The sequence below is a fragment of the Melanotaenia boesemani genome, chromosome 10, assembly GCF_017639745.1.
Source record: "Melanotaenia boesemani isolate fMelBoe1 chromosome 10, fMelBoe1.pri, whole genome shotgun sequence".
Taxonomy (NCBI): Eukaryota; Metazoa; Chordata; class Actinopteri; order Atheriniformes; family Melanotaeniidae; genus Melanotaenia; species Melanotaenia boesemani.
The window spans coordinates 28,304,898-28,329,769 of NC_055691.1; the positions used below are offsets into that span (position 1 = coordinate 28,304,898).

A 24,872-nucleotide genomic window follows, 5' to 3' on the forward strand; every position below is an offset into this window, starting at 1 on the left:
AAGTACACATGAAAAACAAATGCAGCGTCAAAACATCTTACCTGCTCCATGTTGTCACCACTTGCTGCTGATGAATTATACAGGATATTGCTATGGTTACAGCAGCTGGATCAGTTTACCAAGCAACAAAAGTGACAGTGTATCTGTCAGACGCAGACACACAGGAGTGAAATGTGATAGAAAACCATGTGACTCATGACACAGATGTCTGGAAACATTGGAATTATAGTCAAACAGAAGGATCTTCACCTTAACTTGAGTACCTGCCTAGACCATATCTCAATTAATCAAAAAATATTGCCTTCACCAAAACTAATTCCAAGATGCATACTCCTTTTGAATCAATAAATACACTCAAACAGTTTAATTTAATTAAATTAGAAGTTTCCACTCTCAGGTACATAAGTTGATATTTATTTACTTTAGTTACATAACTGGTGTTTATATGGAATTAATACTCAGTCTTTGTAATTTTTGACAGTATGATTATTCAAATTTGAAAAACTTTAGCAATGCAGATTATCACTCATCACACAGCAATTTATTGATAAGTGACCAGAACAACAGTCAGCACAACAGAAAATGAAACATCAACAAACATTAGTGCTAGTTTTTGTTTCATTTGCAACATTGAACATGAATAGAACCTGAGGTTATGTGGCTTACTGTACACAGAATCAGAGATTGCACAACGATAAAGTTAAACCTGCATAGTAAACAAATGCCCACTTAATCATTAGTAATACTGGTAAAACGTTTTGATTGTTATAGACAATATCTCTAAAAGGTGTAAATAAAAGTACTTAGGGATAGTAACAATGGACAAGTATAATTAAAATGTGTGTAGTATAAATACTCAGTGCTACATATAATGTCTTTATTTTCAGTCAAAATCCAGAATCCTGGAGGAGCATCTGGATGATTTTCCAGCTTGACAAACAGTAACAGGAGGTTGGTGCAGAGGTGGCAGTGCATGTTTGTCTGCAACATTTGTAACTGAGCGGTTCAAGCATCACAAAGAGCTGCCATGGATGATCTTGGGACACTTTTCTGGCTGTATGCAGTAGTTGTTGTGTAGAACCAGACCAGCAGGACACTGGCAGCCTGGAACACAAGGCTTGAAGCAGTGGCTCTCTATCACCCCGAGTGGTACGTCAACGTTAAAGCAGGTAACAGGACATGGGGGGCCGCACTCGTCAAATACAAATCCCCTCTCCACAGGACAGCCCACAGCTGCAGAAGAGCGCAGAAATACAGTGAGACACGCTGAATGTTGTGACACTCTGGCTTCATGTGCTGACCTTTGCTGAAGCCAAGCAGGAATTAGCAGATGGCTGACAACAGGGATGGGACATCTTTCTTTAAAGGTGAGGAATTTTCACTTCTGTATGAGGTTGAACTGTTGTGGATTACTTGCTTACAGTTCTGTGAAACATTGCTAAGTAAACTGAAGTTGGAGCAGGAGGATTAATAAATTTCCCAGCTGGTACTCCAAAATGTAATGTGAGCACCTCAATTATTGATTTACAATCTAACAGGAGATGTTTAAGGCCCCTTGAAAATGTTTTTAATCAAGGTCATTTTTTGCATATTTCTATTTTATAAAGAAATAATAAAGGATAGATATAAAAGAAATAAACATTACATTATTTAAAATCATGAGACCCTATATTTGCAATTTTCAAGGCCTGTAAGTCATATATTTTACTCACCACACAGCGATGCGCTCCTCCACTGCAGGACCACTCCCGCCTCTCTGCATTGGCTGGCATAAGCCTCCAATGTGTCACACAAACACTCATCAGAATTGGCCCCACAAGCACAGAGGTCATATACACAGGCACCGTACCACAGTTCAGGAGGCACCACGCGATGACAGGACTTGAAAACTGCAGACTTCAGTACTTTACACCGGGCGTGGGCCCCCTTCTTGGCCTGATAGCCTGCACCTTTACAGGGATCAACATCCTCACCAGGACGACAGGATGAGCGGGAATAGCTTCCATTCGTCACCTGAAATGACAGGTGTTTTCTCTTTGATTATACTTCTGTTTTTTTTTGACAATTTGTCATTAATAATACCTCCCTTTTACTTCTCTGTATTGATCTTACCTCCCAGCTGTTACCGAACTCTGATTCTGATTGGCTGCTTTGTCCACTTGGCATTTTGAGGTCATCCTGGAAGAAGCTGTTGAAGTTCCCACAAAGACCGCATGTACGGCCCTTATAAGAGCCTGGCACACTCACTTCCAGGTGGGATCGAGGACTCCACAGCACCTTCAGGTGGAGTAGGGAAAATGTGATTGTGGTATAAAACATACCTACACTGTAAGAACTAAAAGAGAGAAAAATGCACCTTCAGTCCAATGTCAGTGTTGAGTAAGACAGTGTTGGTTTGTTGTTCTATATAGATGTATGGTTCTCTAAGGAATGGCAGAGTCACAACCTCTTCATTCACCTGAAGAATATAAAAATGACTTTCATAGATGTTTTACAAAAAAAAATAAATAAATAATAAAGCTGAATAAAACAATTTCTAATACTTTTACAAACCTTCACAGCCCAGTCTTGAAGTAGCTGCACTTTAACATCTCCTAAAAACACTGTCACTTCTTTAGTCCAGGACACCCCTTTACGTCCACGATCATCATTTGTGACATGAATCCTGTAAAAAAAAAAACAAACAAACAAAAAGAAAAGTAATGAAGCTACACCAGCTCACTTTCCATACTAAATTAGTTTAAAAAGCTCTCTTGCTGACTTATTATATAAGTAAAGACTTTAATCATTTAAAATAACATAATCTGTTGAAATTCAAGCAGAAAAGTTATGATCTCATCTCTCACATGGAACATTTTTGCAAGAACTGGTTCTGGTATATAATTATAAATAATTATAAACATCCCCACTTCTAGCCCCCAACCACCCACACAAAATATTTAAAATCCCCAAAAGATGGTTCTCATTGATATCTACAAAACACAAGGGTCTTGAGTCACAATATGCATATTGGCGTCATCGGTAAGAGTTTATTAAAAAATCCCTAAACTTAAAACCTAAAAACATTGGTGAAAAATATATTACAAGCCCTTTGCACATTCTAGTCAAAGTACAGGACTGTGCAATATTTGTTACTCCTTCCCTGAATTATTAAGAGCCATTTGTCTGTCTATAATTAATATTTAGCAAAAAGTACTTGAGAAATATAAGCAATGGTAGAGCCTTTTTACATTTGGTGCTTTTTAGGATTACAATTTTTAAACTTGTGAGGTAGAACACTAGCAGTGTTGGTGGAAAACAACACTTACAGAGTTCCCTTCAAACTGGCTCTAATAATGATGTTGAACTGCAATAATATTTAAAAACATTATAAATATTTAGCGGTGGAACATTTCACTGAATTTCCCCTGATGTACAGTTGCTATGAGAAGAGAATTGAAATAGAAAAGTTGGATGATGTGATGACTGAGATGGTTAAACCAGCTTATCAGCTGAAAAAATAAGGTGTGTGTAAAAAATATTCTGAGTCTAGGAAGAGGCCATTTTAACAGAAAATGTTTTTTTTTTTCAACCTGGCTACTATTTTCTTTGCTTTTTTTTGGTTTAAATTGTTGATAGGGCCCTGCGATGGACTGGCGACCTGTCCAGGCTCTGCCTCTTGCCTGCTAATTGCTGGGACATCCTCCAGTTTCCCTGCGACCCTCAATTGGACTATGCCGTATTAAAAAGTCTTTGCAATCAGACCCAAACTGGGTGAGCACAATGTGCAAGCTGCTCCAATGTGATTTAACTGGGAAATTGAACATGACAAAGTAAATATACTAGTCTTTGAAAATAACAGATTGCTGTTATGAGAATCTGACATTATTCCTTTAACATGATCATAATATGAAACAACAATGTAAAATGTAGCAGAGAAAAACATGTCTGATGCCATGCAGCACTTGCTTGGTTAACCATGGTGACCCTCTCACCTGAAGTCTCCACCTTCACAATCCTGTGTCAGGACATATGTACATGTTCCCTGGAAGTGCAGCATGCGGCCGTCGAAGGTGCGGTAATGAGGGTCGCCAAAGGCAATGCAGGTAGCTGGACGAGGAAGGCAATGAGGACAACACAAACCTGGAGCAACTGCGGGCATCTCATCCTGACAGCAAACACACACAGACTCTGTTACACATGTTGTGGGATTATAACAAACTCAAGAGACTTGATGATGAGACAACAGACTGAAGGTTTAGAGCAGTGAGGCATCATGGGAACATTTCAAACCATGATGAAATGTTAAGAAAGTGTGTGTTTGCCTATTATACTGACTGAGGCACATGTTAGAGGAGGGCAGCGTTCACTGCGACAGTGTACGTCTCCAGACACGCACACACAGCTGGTACACTCATCCACCTCCCACTGTTGATTAGATTGATGGATGGTCCCCTGATACAAGCACGGGTCCCCTGAGTCTGAAACACACACACACACGCACACACAGAAAAAACGCACAAAAAATTTTAATTATTAGATATAACTTTGAATTGTGTTAATTTTGTTTGCTGCCTCTAATACCTTGACATTCATAGCAGCATTTTCCTGGTATCTTCGCTTGTTTTTGCCCCTTCTCACAAACAGCAGGTGAACACTCCTCAATGCTGCACTCAATGTGGCCCAACTGAGGATGTAGGCAGAAAAAACAAATCACTCAGAAAATCTGATTATCTTGGGTCTAAAAAATATTATTAAATAGTAGGCCTTATTTTTAGAAATGACATTTACTGCAATCTACATTTTTATTCAGTTAAAACACAGAAAAATGTTGCTGAGTGAAGTACATGTTACAGTCTGATACTGTTTTACTCCAAGGCTAAATAATTATGCTAAACTCCTATGACTCTTGTTGAAGCTAACCATCACAGCTGGATTCATGCCTTTGTGTTGCAACAAAGCTTTGGTGCAAGTTCAGTAAGAAAAATTAGCTCCCTCTTGTCTGCTCTCATTCTTGCAACAGCAACTTAAACTTTATTTATAACCCACTTTAAAAACAACAAAGTGGTACAATGTGCATTGTTGCTACTTGGGATTTTCCTTTGCTTCTCTGTCACTTCCTACTTTACCAAGCAGTCAAACTTTTCTCATTCTTAATTTTGATGTCACTGCACTGGCCCAGCAGTGCTCCCCATCCCATGTGCTCCCCATTTTGTTTCATGTTCTTTTAAAACTTCCAGACTGTATGCTCATCTCCAACTCTTCCAATTGTGGAGCCTCATCAGCCTTATTACCTAAATCTACCACAAGCATCTAGATTCTTTTCATATCTCGATCTGCCACGAAGCAACATCATGGCAGATTGAGTCTAATCATTAAAACTTTCTATTATATTCCAAATTTGTAAACCAATACTTTTTCTTTCATAGTTTCAAATGATCTCTCCTTGTTGAACTGAGTTAGATTAAATCCTCATTTAAATTGATGCATACTTATTTTGTATTCATTTGTGAAGTAGACTCACAAAATATACAAGATTCAAACTCCTTTGCCTGTGTTGCTCCACCATATTTGAAGAAATGTTTGAAATAGTCTTGCTCATTACTTGAAGCAATTTATGAGAAGTGTTAAATGTTTTTGTGACTCACAATACAGGTACATGTGACACAATCATCATCGCTGTCTGTCCAGCTGGTGCCATTAGGTACATGCTTGTTCTGACCCTCAATCACACAGTCTGCAAGAAACAAAGGAAAATCATCATAATAAAGCATTTTAATTTATAATATTATATGATGAAGTCTCACCTTTACACACGGGGCAGCAGGAATCTGGAGGAGTGAACTGCTCATTGAAAGAGCATGTAAGCGGAGGGCAGCTTTGTTGTAAACAAGTCCATGTCAGGTCCTTTGCCAGAAAAAAATAAACTAATTATATCACTTCAAGGAGTAGATAAAGCTGTACTAACAGCTAAACAATAAAGATAAAGAATTATGTTAAGTTAAACTCAGGGGATTGAACCATATTTGCTTACTTCTAACTTAATCTGTTTTCCAGTAAAAAGCTTTTTACAGAGGTTTATTGCCGTGGATTACATTCCATAGGCTGTACTGAGCTAAATTCACATCTGTTATGTGGTACAAGAAAAGCGTTGTTACAGTTTTACCTGGCACTGGCAGGTGAAACAGGGGTCATCTGTTGCCAACACTTCGTTGCCAATCAGAGTAGTAGTACAGTTTGTAAGAGGCTCTTAAAAACAAACAAATGTTAGCAATCTCATTGACAGTGTACAAATAATGCATCATATGACGATTGTTTAGTACTGACGTGCACAGAAGGGACAGCAGGAGTCTGGTCCAGTAAACAAAATGTTGCTCTTGGGGCAGTCAACCAAACTGGGACATTGCTTTCGGTAACACCTCAGGTGTTGCTCTCCATCTGGCATCATCTGAAATATTATCAGATTGGCTCACAACTGCAACCATTGCTGCTATTAAAACAGGCACTGTTTTATCCTCTTCTACCTTTGCTGCTAAGAAGAGCTGAAACATCAACTCTGCTCAGTCGTGCAGAACTTATCAATGAAACAATAATTGACAGCGGTTTTCGAATTTATTAATCTGTTTAAGGAAAATGTAAATGATTAAAAAAGGTAAACATATCTGCGAGACTTCTTGTTCTGATTTTTTTAATTTCAGAAATAAGTACAAAGTAAACAACATACATACATTTAAAAAAGCAACAAAAGTACAATAAAACCAAAATCGTAATACCTCACATGTGCAGATCTGACAGGGGTCATCAGCTGGATGGAAAGTATCCCCTGGACCATACACTTGGCCTTCAAATACGCAGTCTGCTCAACAATATCCCCAAAAAATAATCACACAACAAAAAACACATAACTAATATGAAACTTCTAGTGTTATAACGACCCAAAACATAGGCAGACTTCTGACAAACAGAACCTCAGACACAGATAAAGTTAATTTCCTTACCAGCACACATTGGACAGCACTCCCCAGGCACCCTGATGAAGTTGACACATTGAGATAGACAGCGTAACTCAGAGCAGGTAGTCACGCTGTCCACACACATGCAAGTCATACAGGGAGTGGAGTCTGCAAACCAGCTGCTGCCCTCTGCATGCTCCTCACCTCCATATACACAACCTGAGAGGGAAAATCAAATTGCTTGCCAACTACTCCTCCTGTATCTTTAAATGACAATGATTTATTTACCTCTACAGCGAGGACAGCAGGCTCCAAGATCAGTCACCTGATGCACACAAGGCAGTTTGGGACACTCTGGAGATGCACACTGCACCTCACCTCTCTGCAAGAGTAAGACAGATTAAGATTCAAACACAAGGAAGGGAACAGGTTTAGTAAAAAGAAAAGATTTACAAGCAAAACTTAGAAAGTCAGACTTGGCAAGTGCAGGTGGAGCAGTGGTTTGTACTCAGGGTCCATTTCTGCCCATCCCTGAATTCTTGTCCATCCAGCATACACACTGAGACCAGTTGCAGAAAAGTGAAACAGACAGAGAGCAGTGATGACTTAAACTACTTAAAGAAACGCTGTTGCAGAGATTTTAACCAGTTTTGCAGATAGACACTTCCTGCTTGTTTTTTATATCACATTATATACTTAAAATAACATCATATAATTTATATTGGATTGAACAGGACCCTGTGATGGACTGGTGACCTGTCTAGGATGTACATAGCTTCTCACCACATGACAGCTGGGAAAGGCAGGATAATTTGTGTTTAACAGGTAAAGTAACTGGATGGATGAATGAACTGCAGATATGCATTCTAAAAGTACATATGTTTCAAGTACCTCTGACACTTTTCCTTTAACAGCGTATAAATCAAGATCTACTTTAACAAGCTATTTAGAATACTGAGAAGTGTATAAAAATGATGCAACATCTTTCTGACATCAAACAAACCAATAATTTACATTGCATTAAATAACATGCAGGCCTTTTTATTGTAGGTGAAAACATTACAAGAAGCACCTGTGCACTCAGGACAGCACTGTCCTGGCTTAACAACGGGATGAGCGCAGGGTGTTGGTGGACATACAAGAGGGATGCAGGAAACTGTGCCTCTGACACAAGTGCAGCGCTGGCAGGGATCGGATGAGGATGTGAAAATCTGAGCGTGGGAGTACACAACTCCGTCAAAGAAGCAGGAGTCACAGACGGGGCAGCAGGTATCTGAAGGGACAGGATGTGAGCACTGGACCAGACAAGGTCTCCTGTTACAGGTCACCACTTCATTCTGTTCAAATGCAGGAAGAAATGTGGAGGAAAATAAATAAATGAGGGATTAATTTTGGCAAACTTTTTATTATTATTTTTTTAAGTCAATAACAAATTTCAGACTCACCAGGCAGGTGCATGTGGAGCAGGGATCTGAGGGTGATGTGAAGGTGGAGCCGGACTGATGCTCTTGACCCCGATGCAAACACTTCCCAGTACACACAGGGCAGCATTCCCCTGGAAGAGTCTCTGCATACCTGCAAGCCACACTTGGACAAGAAGCAGGTGCACACACCACACCTCCATTCTGCACACAAACACATACAGACAGACACTTTATTCCAGTTTGCCATTAAAACAAAATGATAATAATCAGTAATGGTTTCTTAAAACTAATCTCATAAAAATGAGAGGGTGGCAGTGAGGTTTGTTCTTCACATGAACCAGGGACAACATGTGCAAACTTAAATGCACAAGTAACTAACAGAACAAGAAACATGTGCTGCAGAACAAATGCACATACATCTGTTATGTGGTACAAGAAAGTATTTAATCACAATACTGTGAGCCTGACCAAGTTTTGTAGCCGTCATTGGCTTTGTGATGGAAGGACTACAGCAACTGATTGCACCCTTTCCAGACTTACATCTTATTTTGTGTAAAGTTATCTGCTGTTTTGAGAAGCTTAATCAGGGTCTTATCAAAAAGAAAGTGAGAAAGGGCTTGCAAGGATTCAGATCATTCATTGCAGAGGACTGACCATATTTTTCGTTTGGAGTCACTGAGATTCCGTCAATTTCTAAGTACTGTTCTATTACGCCTCAGTAATATGAACCAAATCATCTGAATAATTGTTTGGGTAACCCAGAAAAAAAAGCATTTTTGCATTCTGTTTATGGCAGCTGTAAAAAGTTTGTGGCTTTCTTTTCTTTTAGTGCTGTAAAGTTTTCCTTTCATCATGAGAGGTGCATTTTTAGCAGTGTGCTTGTAAAGTGATGATTGTTAGTAACCAACTGAGGATGTGGTTTAAAAATGGGAAAACATGGACTGTGCTGCATGTGGGACTTGTTGTTACACTGGGTCTACACTAGATTCCTTGTCAATGTTTTGTATCACATTACAGCTGCCATCCGATGAAAGGAAACAAGCTACAACTATTTCAAAGCCTTCAAAGGGCAGACATTTCAAACTTAAGTTGACTATTTCTAGTCAAATGCATCACATTTTGACTACATTTTGTGACATGCTCCTTTCTAGAATTCCACCACCAGTCAAATCTATAGTGTGCTCTAAATGAAAAGATGTATGTGAAAGTACCAGACAGGAGCAGAGCTGACAGTGGTCTTCAGGGTGTGGGAATCGCTCCCCACTGAAACAATTTCGCCCACTGAAGCTACATCCATCACACACTCCACATGAGCAGCCATCCAGAGCTGGGTGTGGACATGACACAGCAGGGCACCTTCTCTGCACACACTCCACTTCCCCTCTCTAAAAAAAAAGACAAACAAAAAAAAACAAAAAACAAGCAGCTGACAGGATGCAGCAAGTCTGATGGCTAACTATTACAACTCCCCAACTCACTGAGCATGTGCAGTCTTGGCACCCTCGCTCTCCTCCTGGGAGGATCTGTCCATCAGCATAAGTCACACCTTGGAAATGACAACCTACACACAACATGAAGCATCACTTACTTTCTTCCCCTAGATAACATGAGCTGTTGCTGGTTGTAAGCTGGTTACCATCACAGACTGGGCAGCCACATGGGTTGGTGACTGGATGAGGACAGAGGACTGCTGGACATGGCTTCCTCACACATCGGACTGAGCCGCTCTATAAGAGTAGAAGCAGGTTAAAGTGGAAAAAAAAAGAAGCTGCATGAGTTTTTGTGCGTGTTAATTTTACCTGGCAGATACATTCTGAGCAGGGGTTCCCTGGGTCCGGGATGGACTGTCCATTGATGAGGACCACACTGTTATAGACGCAGCCTGACAAAAGAAAACAGGTTTGTTTAGTTATTTCATGATCATGGTGGCAAAGAAAAAGCTTTAAAACCAGAATCAGAGAAAACATACGTTCACATTCTCCACAACATTGCCCTGGTGGTTTGTAAGGGTGACTGCAGTCTTCATAACAGGGTAACGTAGTGCAGGTGACATCCCCTCCATAACAGTAACACACGTCACAGGGGTCTCTATCATCACCAAACTCTGTAGCATCAGGATATTCTTTACCATGAAACATGCAGCCTGCAAGAAGAAAATGAAGATGGTTGTCTAAAAGCTGCTCCCCTGAAGTCAGTGACAGTTTGTTGTTGTGGTCATAGGAAAGTCAATCAGTTAACCACCATCACAGGACATGCAGCACTGTCTCTGAACTGGGTGGTTACAGTTGGATGGGGGACAGCGTTTCCTCTCACACTGCACAGTGCCCCCACGACAAACACACCCAGTACACGGGTCTGACGTTGCATCCCACGACTCCCCATTAGCTCGCTCTCGGCCTTCATAAAAACAGCCTGCAAGAAATATAAGATAAATGTGGAGTGTATGAACAAATGCTTCAAATATCAGTAATTCTTGTCTTTAAGTTGTGGCACCAGGGTGTCACAAGTCTGAACATGTACCTTCACAGGTCCGGCAGCAGTCTTGTGTGATGGGGTGAGAGCATGAAGCAAAAGGGCAGGGCTTGTGCCGACAGCGAACGGTGCCGTTGTTGCAAACACATGATTGACAGTTGTCAGCTGGGCTGTAGAAATGCTCTGTATGTCTGTAGGGCCTTTGCTCATGCACACAGTCTGATGGAGGAACTAAAGGAACACCCATGAAAATAAAAGAGCCTCAAAAGTAGAACTTCATACTGTAATTTCATGTTGTGAATCATAATGTGCAGTAGTCTTATGTACAGATCATACAGATCGTAATGTACAGATCTTCGTCTACATCCTGGTGCCAGATACTACAGGTGTTTAGCTCTTTTGCATGAGATGATCATAATGTGGTGGCTGATCGGTATATACACTGACATTAATAATATATTAAGTTAACCTGTTAACTTTGATTTGGGAGCGAGGCCATGTCTCAGCCACACCTCTAACTACCTGGTGAGCCTTCTCATACCTACTTTACCCACTAAGAACTATTTGTTCCGCTTTTTGTTTTTACCCCACCCTCCTACTCCTTGTTCTAAATCCTCCTTTCTCTTCCATTTATTCATCCATCCCTCCCTCATGCATTCACCATCCCCATCTTTTATAACTGATTCATCTGTTCATCTTCCCTCCATCTCCCTTATCCATTCATACTTTCAACCTTCCACCATCATCTATTAATCCACATGCCCCCTCTCTCCCCCTTACTCACTCATCCATTTTTACATCATTTTTCTTCCAAGTTGGCCTGGGTCACTGACATTTTGAGATGAAACCCCCACCTGCTCCTCACAGTCTTGAAACAAGACACCCCAGATTAATCAGTCAGAGAAGTTTACAATCTATCCATAAATTCATCCATACCTTTCATTACACCAATAAACCAACATTATTATGGCACCTTCTTTGCAAAAGAAGCTTTGCTAGTAGCAATTTCTTTTTTAAATGTATTAACAGATAACTATCACCTTGAGGTTCTGAAGTGAGGAGATTTGTTGTTTCCTATGATTTCCAAATGAATTTCTGCAATTTATATTTTTAAGCAGCCGTACCTGGACAATGGGGGCAGCAGTCCCCTGGCAGCACATTTGGGTTGGAGCATGGCAGTCGGGGACACCGCTTCATCAGACACTGGACATTCCCATTCTAAAACAAACACGACACAAATAAAAATGAAAAGCAACTACAATACAGGTGATTGGTACAGAATTGGGTCAGTGTGATTATTCTAACTGTGCAGCTGCATGTCCTGCATTGGTCAGTGGGATGAGGAAACTCCTGTCCATTGGGATATTCCTTCCCAGCATAGCTACAGCCTAAGAAGGAGAAAAAAAAATCAATATTTATTTTTAGTTTTTTATTTGATTTCCTGATATCAGCCTCATAATTGTTTCTTACCGTTGCAGTTGTTCTGACAGCATGTTCCAGGTAGAGGTGCATTACAGTGAGGCTGAGGACATTGTGCTTGATAGCAGTCTACCCTTCCACTCACACACTTACACTCCTCACAAACACTAACAGGACTAGGAAAAGCCTCTCCATTCACAAATATCCGGTTTTCAAAGGAGCAGTCTGGAAATGATCAAAATTATGCTAAAATCAACTGTTGAAAAGAAAAAATGCAGGTCAGTGCTCTGCATGAATCAATGCCTAAATCAATTACCTCGACATTTAGGACAGCACTCTCCAGGTGGGGTGTAAGGGTTGGTGCAGTTGAGTGGAGGACAAGGTCGTCTCTCGCACCCAACAGTACCATGCTAAGGTGACAGTGAGGTCATGTCAGTGGGAGTTAACCTGAAGTCTTGCATTGTGTTTGTGCATAGAAACATATTTACCAGACAAGTGCAGGTGTGGCAGGGCTGGTCAGGGGTTGTGAACCTCTGGCCGTTGCTGTAGATTCGATGGCTGTAAGTGCAGCTTTCACACACTTCACAGCAAGAGTCTGTGTAGACAGTTTAGGCAGGGTAGACACTAATACTCATGTTTGCATGAAAACAAAGCCATTGTTCCCACAAAGACTTACCAGCAATCTTCGTGGGATGCAGACAATTAGTGGAGGGGCACTGCATGTGTGAACAAAAGGTCTCTCCTTGCACACAAGTGCAACTGGTACATGGACCCTCGGGGTGCCAGTTGGAGCCTTCTTCATATTCCACCCCCTCCAAAACACATGCTATGATGAAAAGGGGGTGTTTTCATGCTGTATATATACTGATGAGCTGAATCTGCATGTGTGTTTGTGTGTAATTACCCTTGCAGACTGGACAACAAAGATGTGGATCTTTAATAGGGTTGGAGCATTGGACAGGAGGACATTTCTCTTCATGGCAAATTACATTCCCAGCCTGAATCAGAGACACACATGCACACACACACAAATCTAAATACACACTGCATTGACTGGAAAAATAAACTGTCACAGACATTATGCATTCTCATCAAATATTTTGTATATTTTAAATAATTTTGTGCTATAACCTAGAAATAAAATTAAAAAAAATCCTTTTCAGATACCCCTTTTCTTTAGGGAAAAGGCATAAAACACACCTTTAATTCTTTTTTTTTTAAATAAACAAAACAAAACAAAAAAAAAAAAAAAAAACATTTTTGCTAAGATTTTACACCAACTATCCTCTTTTTGAGCATATGACACAGACTTGCCTTACACCTGCACTGCAGGCAGGGTCCACTGCCAGCAGGAACAAATACTGCTCCATCAGCATACACCCTCATGTCATACTCGCACTCTGTAATAACACAAACTCCTAGCTGCTTTTAATCAGGTTTGAACACTAATGGTGAAAAATACATCCAATAAGAAAAAGAAAAAAAATGACAATTTCATAATTTGTATTTTGACCTTTGCACAAGGGACAACACTCTCCTCTGCGCTTAGCTGGATGACTACAGTGTGGTGTCCGACACGATGTATCCATTTGCTCACAAGACACTTCACCTGCCTAACAGACGCAGATGAGATGGGACTGAATCTGTTTAATTTTCAAATAAATTAACAATATATCATTTCTGAAAGTAATGAGGGCTCTGACAGGATTTTTTTAAGTTCTGTGTGAGAATAAGTCAAGTCATTGTGTAAAATGTAAATGAAAAAAGAAACCTATGAATTTGCTAATTTAAACCACATATCTAAGCAGGCCCCTGTCCCAAATCTTTAAAAGCATTGTACATACATCAAATTCAAAGTGTGTATATTTTTACTAAAACAATCACATTTTTAATTGTCAAATGTCATGATTGTGCTATTTTCAAAAGAACAATGTCTTTAAATGAGATTACTGAAACTATTTAAATGAAGAAACTATTGATACTCACAGAGCATTGGCAGTGGAGACATGGGTCTCTCCTGGATGGGAACTTCTGTCCATTCAAATACACTTCAGAGTCATATTCACACTGCTCACAGCTACAAGTCACACAGCATTTACAATAACATTAAAATTCAAAACAGTGCTCTTACACATTATGAGAACAATATTTAAATGATCCAGAGCAATGGAGATTTATGAATGACATGGATGAGGTTAGGCAAGGTGGTTACCGAGGGCAACATTCTCCAGCATGATGCACAGGGCTACGACAAGACACGGCAGGGCATGGAAGTGGTGAACACGCCATATTTCCATTCTTGGAGATTAATAACACCAACAAACAAAAAAACTCAAATAATTTGCATTTGGTTTATTCATATGTAAAAGCCACAGTTTAAATAAGGCATACCACACATGTACATTCCTGACAGCGGTCTCCAGTTGGGATAACAGCTCCATTAGGGAAGTCATGTCCATTCACACCACAGCCTACAACACACAGAAGTGCACACTTTGCTTCACCAGTGTACTAAATACATATTTCTACAGATAGAAACACAAAGAAGGCCACCTTGACAGACTGGACAGCAGCTATTGGGTGGAGGAGCAGCAGGGTATCTACACAGAGTGTTACACTGCTCCCTCTCACAGCGAACATGACCCTCCTTTAGAGAGAAGAGAAGAGAATCACTAGAAATAAAGTGACAGACTGGATGGAAATCCTGCTGGCAAACAGTTGCTATGAGACCCACCAAACAGGAGCAGAAATCACAGGGATTCTCTGCAGGCTTCCACTTTTCTCCATGTTCATACCTCACACCAGAATGGGTGCAACCTGCAAACACATACTTCAGATTACAATTCTGGTGTTTCCAGGTGTTAAATTGTTAGAAGTTTGCAATCCAATTATATAGTTTTCAAACATTCCCCAGTACTAGTTTGTGTGTATACTCTCAGGTGCACTGAGGCCTTCAACATTCTTACTAGAGTTACATTAAATAATAACTGCCTACCAAGAGACAAGCCTGTAAACTTTAAACATGAGGAAATGACACCTTATTGTATCCTGAAGGGTTGTTGGACTTAGAGTCTAATAAGCACATTTTCTGAGACATTATTATAATTTATGTTTGACTGAACCACAGTAGTCAGCCCACACATCGCAGCAGGCCTGAGAATAAACAACTAACTATGCATGTTACGCAGGTAAAAACGCTAATCCTATTGGGCCAAAAACTACAAACGAGTGTGTGCTTTCACCAACAGCATCTCTGCTGTCACTTGAGGTCTTTAAGCTAAACTTTATTAGGGCTCCCTTGGGGCTGGGGGCCAGGACTTTTGGCCTGGTAAATATCCTTGGGCCACACAGGGCTACTGTGGTGTCAAAGGTGGGGTTCCCCTGTGGGCTGGGCGTAGTTAGAAGATGATGAAGCACAAAAAGCACAAATTTGTAGGGCTGGTGAAGCTTGAAAATTGGGAAACCAACATATAATAGTGCAGGTCTGTTAAAAGTTGAAACTAGTGAAGAGCCAGTATAAAGCCAACAAAAAACAATTTCTATAGTGGTGCTAAAAAAAAAATTAAAATGAAAAAAAAATTAAAATAATTTCAATGGAACAACATAATGGACAAAATCTTTGGACCTCGCACTGTAATCAGGATCATTATATTAGCTCCTTATAGTAGGAAGCTGAACTACTACAAACAAGGACATCCTCTTTGGATATCTTTATGCTTTGACTGTACAGTATCTTATACTGCCATTTTTGGTTGTGGGATATGCAGGATTTATTAAGAGGTTTACAGATTATGTTTTGTTCATAGCAATACAGTCCATTGTGGCATTTATGTGCCTTCAGAGTTTTAAATCCTGGGCTACAAGTCCAAAGATAGCGTGAATACTACTTCTACTCTAGTCTGTTTTATCTATTTATATATATTTTTCAGAGCCTTTACATGAAGAAGGCAAGTATATAAACACACATGACTACAGTAGTCTTTTGATGCAGGACCAAGTGTCGATTAAGCACGTTTACATTGCACTTAAAAGCCACAGGCAGCTGCATTAGAAAAGTGCTCAGGAAGATTCCCAACAAGCTGTAACTATGTCACCCTGAGAAATTAAACATATTTCAGAAAAAACAAACAAACAAACAAACAAACAAACAAACAAAACAAAACAAAAAACAAACAAAAAAAAAAAAACCCACAGAAACACAACAAAGTGTCAGAAAACAACAACATAGAAACCATGACATAACAAAATGTGAAATATGGTGTTGCCTTATTATTACTGTGTTTTGGGAAATATTGTTCCATTATCAGAAATACTCTACAATATGTAGTCAAATTAATTTTTTTTACTTTATTTTTGTTTTTTAGACCTTTGCATCGGATTTATAGGAGTTCTTCCAGTTGCAATTGATATGACACCACAAATGTCTGATTTGATGGTATCAGGTCAATGCTCATCATTACTGAAGTAAAAGGCAGTAAAGAGAGTTATTCTAAGTTTTTCTGCTAGATGAGCCCTTAGACGTATTTTGTGTCATGGTAGTATATCAAGTAGTCCAGACAGTCTCACAAGTTCAGGGAAATTAATTCAAGGTCAAGTTATGAAATATGGTACATTAATTGTGCAAGGTGTTTATCTGTGTTCTCACCTCTGCATTGCTGGCAGCAGTCTCCGGGTATTGTCTCCTTCAGTGAGCAGTCTAGTGGAGGGCATGGAAACGGAGAGCACTCCCTGTTTCCACCCTATTACCACAGAAAAGAAACACAGTGAGAGAAAAGGCGGAGCCAAAAAGAGTCCATAAATCTGCAGTTTTCTATTTTATTGAGGTTTAATGTCAGAAACTCACCTTACATGTACATGTCTGACAGCCGTCCACGGTATTGTAGGACACATTGTGAACCCTACAATCCAGATCACACCCTGAAAATAATACAAACTCATTTGGGCTTGCAAATTTTGTACATTTTGAGTGTAGCTGCATATCCTAGCTGTAGAATGCAAATAGATATGTAAGTAAAAGGAATGTAGAAACATTGCTGGTCTTGCCCTTTGTCTTCTCTGACTGTTTCAGCAGATTTTCTTCACCTTCTCTCTAAGCCTCTGGGGAACATCTGGCTCTGCTCTCTTTCCAGTAATGACGGAACAGCATGGTATTGATGCTTGCTTTCACACACACATTTTATGGACTGTAACCATAACCAGAAGTGTCTGCAGAATTCCAGACGTTAAAGACTACCAAAGACAGGTCATACAAGTCTGTTAACACTGAAGGATTTATTGGAGAGACAGGGCACAGTACACTTTTGGGGAATTCCCTACATCCACCAGATCAAAGTCCAAGCAACTCTCCAGTCTGTGTATGATTAAATTATTAGAATAAATAAAATTCTGATTACAGTTTAATTCATTGAAAGTATTTGCACGTAAAAGTGCATTTAAACAGATAATTATTTTAATAATAAGTGTCCAGAGGACAGAGACAATATGCTTGTGTATGAGAGAGGGCAATAATCACAGAGTGAGAGAGGGGCTAGTGAGGCTACCTACTGTGCCAGCAGCCAACAGGCATTTCCTCTAGCAAGCCAAGCATGCACAAGATCAAAGTGTGTGTTTGGGGGAGTCTCAAATGTGTATCAACTTGGTGCCACTAGAGTCTTTTGGCTTCCATACGCAAGCAATTATTGGAAAGATGAATGAAGTAGCAGAGATAGTGACTAAGGAGGAGGTCAGGGAGTAACAGAAGGATAGACAGCTTTGTGTATAACACTGACAGCTACAATCTGTACGTTAAGCAGGACGTAACAAAGTTTACTTAACATTAGCTTATCATTGATGCACAAATATTTCCCATATAGTAACTCACTCCTACAGGTGTATAACTACATTTGGACTCTGTTATTGTGACCCATCCAATTTCTGCACAGCATGATGGATACAGTAGGAGTTTAATAGAACTGTTTGCTCTATATTGTTGAAATCAGATAAATCAGACTGTAACTGGTTTTTAACAGCAGTATAACCCTTTAACAGCCTACTCTACAATTTGGTAGAACAATTTCTTCTGTGACTGTAATGAATTTTACAAAAAAATGAACCTGCTTGAGCTAATTCTGCCACTTGGTGTTGGAATGTAATACCAAAAGCAAATGTTTGCCATCTCATTATTGTTTCAAATTTTGATCATATCTCTTTAGTTACTATAACAATAACTGTCATCTCAAACATTTGTTAAAAACTTACATACAAAGAAACATTTCTTTCTTAATTTTTTTGTTAGTGCAAACTTTAAAAGGATATGATGGAAAATCTTAGATTAATGTATAGCTCAGTTTTCCATTTTAACAGTGGTAACGGAGTTTCGCCAAACTTAGTTCAAACATCAATTGTTTTATTTGTTATTGTTGTCAGCCCACTGTCTCATCGTCATCTCACTTCTTTCACATGCTCTCTATTCTTTCTTTGTCCGGGCAGTCCAGAGTTTAGCATATCACATGGCTTACAGTAGATGGATTATGCCAGTGGTGGGAAGAGAAACACTACTGTGCATTTGGCAGACAGCCTCTGAATAACCGAGGCAAACAGGCACCATTGCAAAAGCCAGGACATGTGGCAGGTGCAGAGCCAAGAGGACAGATGTTACTGGAGCTGTTACTGGAGCGAAGAAAGTATTTTAAGGGAAATGGGACCATAACTACAGTTTAAATGCAACAGTCTGGAGTAAAAAAGTTAACTTACATTAGTATTTGTCAACCACTACAAACCTCTCAGATTTGTCTAAAGATGGCAGATGAATATTAAAGATTTTGGGAAATAATTAAGTGTGTGTAACTTAAGCAGCTGCTGAACTTGCCTAATGATCTAAAAGAAAACGGCTTCATTTTCATCTTAAAGTCTTTGATAAACAGATATCAAAGATAAAAAAATTTATTTCTGCAAGCTGTTTTGTCTGGTACTCTGATCATAGCCATCCCAGTCAATTGCACTGTGGCCATACATGTCTGGAAAGAAATCCATCATTTGGGAGCCGCATCAAAAGGCTAATCATCTCATTAGTAGGGTTTAGGATCTTGATCCTAGAATAGTCATATTTAGAAGTTTGTCTTGATTATATTTGCCAGATTGTTCCTTGCTACTGATTCTACAGATTGTCTAATTTAAAATAAATAGTTGTAGAAGAAGCCAATCAGACCCCCGATGTAAAGCTTAAAGAGCCAAAAGCAGATTTCCAGAGATTATAATAGTTTTTGGAGTTCTGTTTGTTTATAGACTTCTCCAGGGGCACTGCTCAGTCACACCCATACTACACAGTAGAGATAATGTATACAAATCTGGCTTTGGTAACTATGTTCAAACACTTTGAAGTGTGGAAATAATAATGAGGCGGGCTTTCAAATCAGCAAAAACTTTCTGATAAATAAAGGAACTGAAATTTTAACCCTCATTTATGTCCAATGGGAAAAGGATTCTTAGCCAAAGAAACTCTAATATGGGAGGAGTCTGATTCACTGTCACAAAATAGTCTAGATTATCAGGATGTTGAATCTACTACTCTCCACCTTAAATATGAAACTGCTGTTTTAAGTACTGATGTTTGTTTGAAAAAAAATGCAGGAAGTGGCAGTGCCAGGGGGTGGAAGAAGGTGTGACCCCAGCCTGAGGGGAGAACTTAACCTAAAGTAGTGCAAAGCTACTCCAATCAGCTAAATTCACATGTAAACACACATAGAAAAGTAAACCCACATTAAGAATAAAACACAAATGAAGAAAATAAACATTTGACTTAAAGTCATATGGTTCTGACGTCTTTGGTGTTTTTATGCCTAGTTGCAGTCAGATTTGTTACTATATATGTCATGTATATTACATTTCCACAGCTTTGTTTGAACCTTTTTATTCAGAGCTTATGCTGACTGAAGTATCCACAAACTCCACCTAATTTACCCATCTTGGTCTTACAATTCAGATCTTTACAGCAATCTACATCTTCCACAATTTCTAAGATCTTATATCTTAGTGTAGTTTAAATTCACTGAACTAAACCAGTGAAATCAATATTTGTAGGTATAGGCAATATCAAAAGCAGAGCTATTCCCTCTCTATTGTACAGAACCTTTTTACCTTCTAGCAAAGTAGAAGCAAACCCTGATAACAATCAATAAAATAATACAAGAGACACTAAAAGAAAATTACTGGAGAAAAACAAGAAAAAAAGCACATATCTTTCTATCTATGTACAACCACTAGCTGATCTAAATGGCTCATGCTTCAGCACATGGAAACCCACAAGCTCCAACAGAAAGTTTTTCATTGGTAAGGAGTTAAGTCAAGAAGTCTACCCACAAATAGTTTTGAGGTATTCAACAATATGTTGTGCTCACCAGAAAACAGCTATGCCTAAAGCCACCGCACATTTTCACATGTCCTCACAACATGAACCTCAAAGAATGAAACTCAATAGGAGCTCTCGTGTATGAGTTCATCAGACTGAAGTTTGGTCATGCATTAGTTTTGAGAACTCCTAAAGTGTCTCTTCTGCAGATGCTGGTGCATTGCCATGACAATGTAGAGAATGTCAGCTAATTTTTTGTAATGAAATGTATTTTGTTGTGCATTTGAAAGTCTCACCATAACATTTTCCTAACCTTAACAAAGTCCGGTGAATGCCTTACAAAGTAGTGAGTAGGAGAGTTACAGTAGGAGAAAGGAGGAGGTTAAATGAAGAATGGAAATAGAAATGTAAAAAAAAAAAAAAAAAAAAAAAAGTGAAAAATAGCAGTGTCAAGTTTGGACTTGAATATCAGGCTCATGCTTTGGAGTCACATGTCTATTCCCCTCCTCTACTTCAACCTTCTTACACAGTCTGTGTTAATTGTTTATAACCCAGCACTATGACATTTTTCTGTCACCGTTATCTATTGGTGCACCCAGTGTGTCACTTTCTGTCACAGAAGGATAACTGGCAGTATTTAAGAAAAAAAAGGACATGAGGAGCTCTTGACCGAGCATCATGATGGGCAAGGAATGGAAATGTGTTCTCAAAATGCATTTCTACTGTCTATGACATCTCCTGGTTGGGGTGGCAGGAACAATAAACCCACCATGGCCAAAGTCAAGAAGTGACATGTGCCTCCATTTTTACAGAAGTAGGAGTGACAAATCTCCTCGAGATGGGGGCAACTGTCTGCAAACTAACTGCCCATCGGAATACATGTTAAGGTTGCATGATTGAAAGCGTGCAAAAAACTAAAGAAAAGAAAAGAAATATTTTTGTTTTAGTGGGAAATAAAAGAAAAAAGAAATGAAAAAAGAAAAACTGAGTGATAAAGAGAAGCTCAGTCACCTTCACTTTTGGTGCATGTAACCTTTCCAGATGTGCATGAACACAAGATGTTGAGGTCAGTCTGCCACTGCTGGCCATCCTCCACTTCATGTCCCTCCCACACACATTGCTGCCTCACACACTCACATCCCTCCAGGTATTTTACACGTGACTGTAGATCTACATTCTGTTAGAGACCAAAAGTGATCATAATTCATCATATTTTTTCATGATAATTAATATTTTAGACAGTAATTACCTGAGCTTTGACTATATCCAGCATACGAGTCAGCTCCTCCAACCTCCTCTCCAGCTTGTTTAGCCTATCATTTGCCTCAGATTTTACCCCTGGGGGCCCCAGTACTGCACCTCTCTGCAGCTGATCACTCTGGATGTCCTTGGGATAATGGCTGGTTTGTTCTTGTATCCTGTGGTTTGTTTGAAGTTCACCGGTTGAAGCACCATGATGCAACTTTTGACTGGAGTCAGTCGGGGAATTTTGACTAGTTTGCGTGTCTGTGTAATGAGATGGCGGCAGATCATCTGGAGGAGGAAACAGGCAGTTAGTGAGCGAGAAGTAGAGCATAATTCCTGATTTTTTTGGATGTTGGATAATGGAATAACTTTGGTTCCTAAACAAACATCCTGGATAACATGGTCAAAATGAAGACCCACACTGAGGAATAACAAACAAACTGTTTAAGGGAATTTCTGCCTGAGGGGAAAAAGATCTTGTACGGCCACTGTGGTCCCACTACTTACTTTAAGCTCACTGTGAGAATGAGGGGAGTAGTTTACTCTTTGTGCATCTAGTTATTTTGATTACATATAATTCTATGAGTAAATGGTTTATGGTTTTTGCAGCTGTTCATCGCTGACAGAAATTCTCATTATGGTTCTTTGTGCAGCAACAAACAAAACTGAACAAATGACCCAAATCAACAAGGGAGAAAAAGAATGGGGAAAAGGAAACAAACAAGGGAGTGATGCACAATCAAGAGGCAAACAGGCAGCGCATTTTAGAGTAAACAATTTACCCTGGAATTTGAGGAAAACTTTTTTTTTTACCTGTAATGTTCTTGCAGCTCCATGGACGCCTCAAATATGCTTTCAGTGAAATTTCAGCTGTCTTTAAATATCCCTGCATAAAACACACACATGCTCACAGTGGAGGCAGTACATATGTAATGTAACATTTGCAGAGTAATGCAAATAATTTGGGAATATTGTATTTTTCTTCATCCGTTGATCTGGTTTTGATCATCGTGTTTTCTGTTATATAAGCTGTATGCAGCATTGATTATTTCTTCTAAAAGTGTTTTGATAAAACAAGGGGGGTTCTAATGTTTTTGTCCATTAAAAACTATAACAAAAATACTGGGAACAATAAATCAACGGGATGTTATTTTTCTTTTGTTTGCAAATATAAATATGTATGCACTATGAAACTCACATTGAATTTGCTGTCTTTATTTCCAGGTGTGCTGGCAAGAGCAATGATTACATCTTGAGGAAGTTCCAGATTGATACTGTTTTCATTTTCTAATGCTAAAACAGCAGCTTCTTGACAGTCTACAAAAAATGTCAGTCTATCAGGCTCCAGGTTCACAGCCAGTTGCACCCATTCCCCTCCAGAGAGAGGATTTCTCCTTGGATAGTGAAAGCTGGCAAGACCTCTTCCTCCAGCTGAGTAGTCCAAGCGCAGCGTGCCATTCAGAGTGGAGGAGACAATTTGGAGGATGGGCAAAGATGCAGAGGAGAGAGACAAAACTGTGGCTGTGGATCCTGATGCCTGACGGCCTACCAAATGCACCCCAATGCTACCTTGAAGGTTGGAGTGCAGAAAGTTTGAGTATTCACGAGGGAGAGTCAGGTAGGCTGCTCTGGGACGTATTTTATACATCACGCTGCTGGGACTCTGAAGCTTGGACACACTACCTCTATGCTGGGACATGTTAAGGGCTGCCAGAAGGTCAATCGCTGGGAAAGAGAAAGTGTTAGACTTATCATATAGAGTACACACATCCAACATGAGGTGAGGATGACATTGTGGTTTTTGAGTCATGGTAATTGTGAATTTGTGAGAAGAAATCTGAGTAAAGCCATTCATCAGCGTGACATGCCTGTAAGACTTGACAGGCGGCATCACACAATCAGTTTAATCTGTCATTCTTTCAAGTATTAATTTATACAACAGCGGCCAAAAGCTGAAACTCAATGCATCTTTTTCGGTTTAAAGGCTACATTTTTCTAGGTACACATGAGTATTCAGTGCTTAAAAAATACTACTTGACTAAATCTCAGTGACAAATGTTGAACTTTTACGACATTTATTTGACAGTTACACCTACCTTAAAAATATTTTAGATCTAAAACATATCTTTATAACTTATATTGAAACATTTCTTAAGTCTTATTGAAAGCAGATATCTTTTGTAAGAATATCCTGGCCATGACAGCACCATCACTGAACACACTGCATAGACATTAGACAAAAACATAAAAATAATAGACAGTTAAGCTTAAATTTAAAAGAATCTGAGAATCACTTATTTGTCATACTAAATATCAAAACACCTACATCTTTGTCTCTGAGTCACCTAAAATTACTTCCAATTCATTAAGATAATTATCTTCACTTTTAATGAATTGTGAAGTTTATTTCTGGCATATAAACATTTTTATTAAATATTATTGTTAAAACTAAACAGGAAAAGTTTAAAGTCGCAGTTAAAACTTCATAAAACTTAAACCTGTCCGCAGACAGCTGTGCCCTACGGGTGTCCTCAGATTTCTTTTCCCGCACATGGATTAGATTATAATTCAGTACTATTAGAATATTGTTTTATATGACTCATGCACACATCATTCATCTCACCATTGTCTTGATTTGGACCGGAGTGTCCGTGCACAGACAGCGCAAAGACCCAAAACAAATGTAACTCCAGCAGCACCGCCGTCCTCAGAATGCTGCTCTCCATTATTCTCAAGATAGGAAAATAACAAAAGAACCAAACCAAACACTTCAAGCAAAAAACATTGTACTCGTAGGTATTTTAAACCGATCTGATGCCATGGACAACAAGCTTAGTTTTCACTGCTCCTCCGCAGCGGGCAGACCTCTCCAAAGAGCGCGCAGGGGAAACATGAAACATCTGGATGCAGGCAGGGCGTCACTTCTCTGCAGTCAAACACTTAGAATCCCTCCCTGGGGCTTTAACTTCACGATTCAGAATAAATTCTAAAATATTTACAAGCCTTCTTAGGATGTCATTTCTTTCAACTGACAAAAATCAAGAAGGGATGAAG

General features: G+C 39.3%; 1 protein-coding gene across 3 annotated transcripts; it reads right to left on the reverse strand.

The window, feature by feature from the left end:
- Window positions 1-360: 360 nt before the first annotated feature.
- On the reverse strand, window positions 361-24,854 carry LOC121648163 (kielin cysteine rich BMP regulator). 3 transcript variants are annotated; one of them, XM_041998132.1, is made up of 46 exons: window positions 24,442-24,854; window positions 23,017-23,543; window positions 22,632-22,704; window positions 21,823-22,106; window positions 21,585-21,750; window positions 17,091-17,164; window positions 16,893-16,986; window positions 14,982-15,064; window positions 14,801-14,894; window positions 14,639-14,718; window positions 14,460-14,545; window positions 14,234-14,324; window positions 13,761-13,860; window positions 13,562-13,647; window positions 13,152-13,245; window positions 12,924-13,073; window positions 12,736-12,842; window positions 12,564-12,657; window positions 12,299-12,472; window positions 12,134-12,216; window positions 11,953-12,046; window positions 10,877-11,059; window positions 10,598-10,768; window positions 10,326-10,499; window positions 10,156-10,238; window positions 9,945-10,083; window positions 9,835-9,869; window positions 9,568-9,741; window positions 8,378-8,557; window positions 8,005-8,269; window positions 7,409-7,491; window positions 7,221-7,314; window positions 6,978-7,151; window positions 6,753-6,835; window positions 6,307-6,427; window positions 6,146-6,228; window positions 5,787-5,886; window positions 5,628-5,716; window positions 4,564-4,666; window positions 4,318-4,460; window positions 3,975-4,147; window positions 2,554-2,665; window positions 2,357-2,458; window positions 2,113-2,277; window positions 1,713-2,013; window positions 361-1,233 (listed from the first exon to the last, which is right to left on the reverse strand). In XM_041998132.1, the coding sequence occupies exons 1-46, from the start codon at window positions 24,542-24,544 to the stop codon at window positions 1,013-1,015; spliced, it is 6,288 nt and encodes a 2,095-aa protein (XP_041854066.1). In that variant the 5' UTR covers window positions 24,545-24,854; the 3' UTR covers window positions 361-1,012. The 3 variants fall into 3 exon arrangements, with proteins under 3 accessions (XP_041854066.1, XP_041854065.1, XP_041854067.1); XM_041998131.1 differs by having other exon boundaries at window positions 362-1,233; window positions 9,835-9,917; window positions 9,993-10,083; window positions 24,442-24,853; XM_041998133.1 differs by lacking the exon at window positions 7,409-7,491 and having other exon boundaries at window positions 362-1,233; window positions 8,072-8,269; window positions 9,835-9,917; window positions 9,993-10,083.
- Window positions 24,855-24,872: the final 18 nt, after the last annotated feature.

Bases quoted from the DNA above. Each gene is read 5' to 3' on its own strand.
- LOC121648163 (XM_041998132.1), bottom strand. From the start codon at position 24,544: ATGGAGAGCAGCATTCTGAGGACGGCGGTGCTGCTGGAGTTACATTTG. The intron at 13,246-13,561 runs GCAAGTCTGTGT...TCTCTGATTCAG, and splicing joins GCCTGCAGTGCAGGTGTAAG to GCTGGGAATGTAATTTGCCA. The intron at 12,843-12,923 runs GTAAGTCTTTGT...CTGTCTACACAG, and splicing joins GCATCCCACGAAGATTGCTG to ACTCTTGCTGTGAAGTGTGT.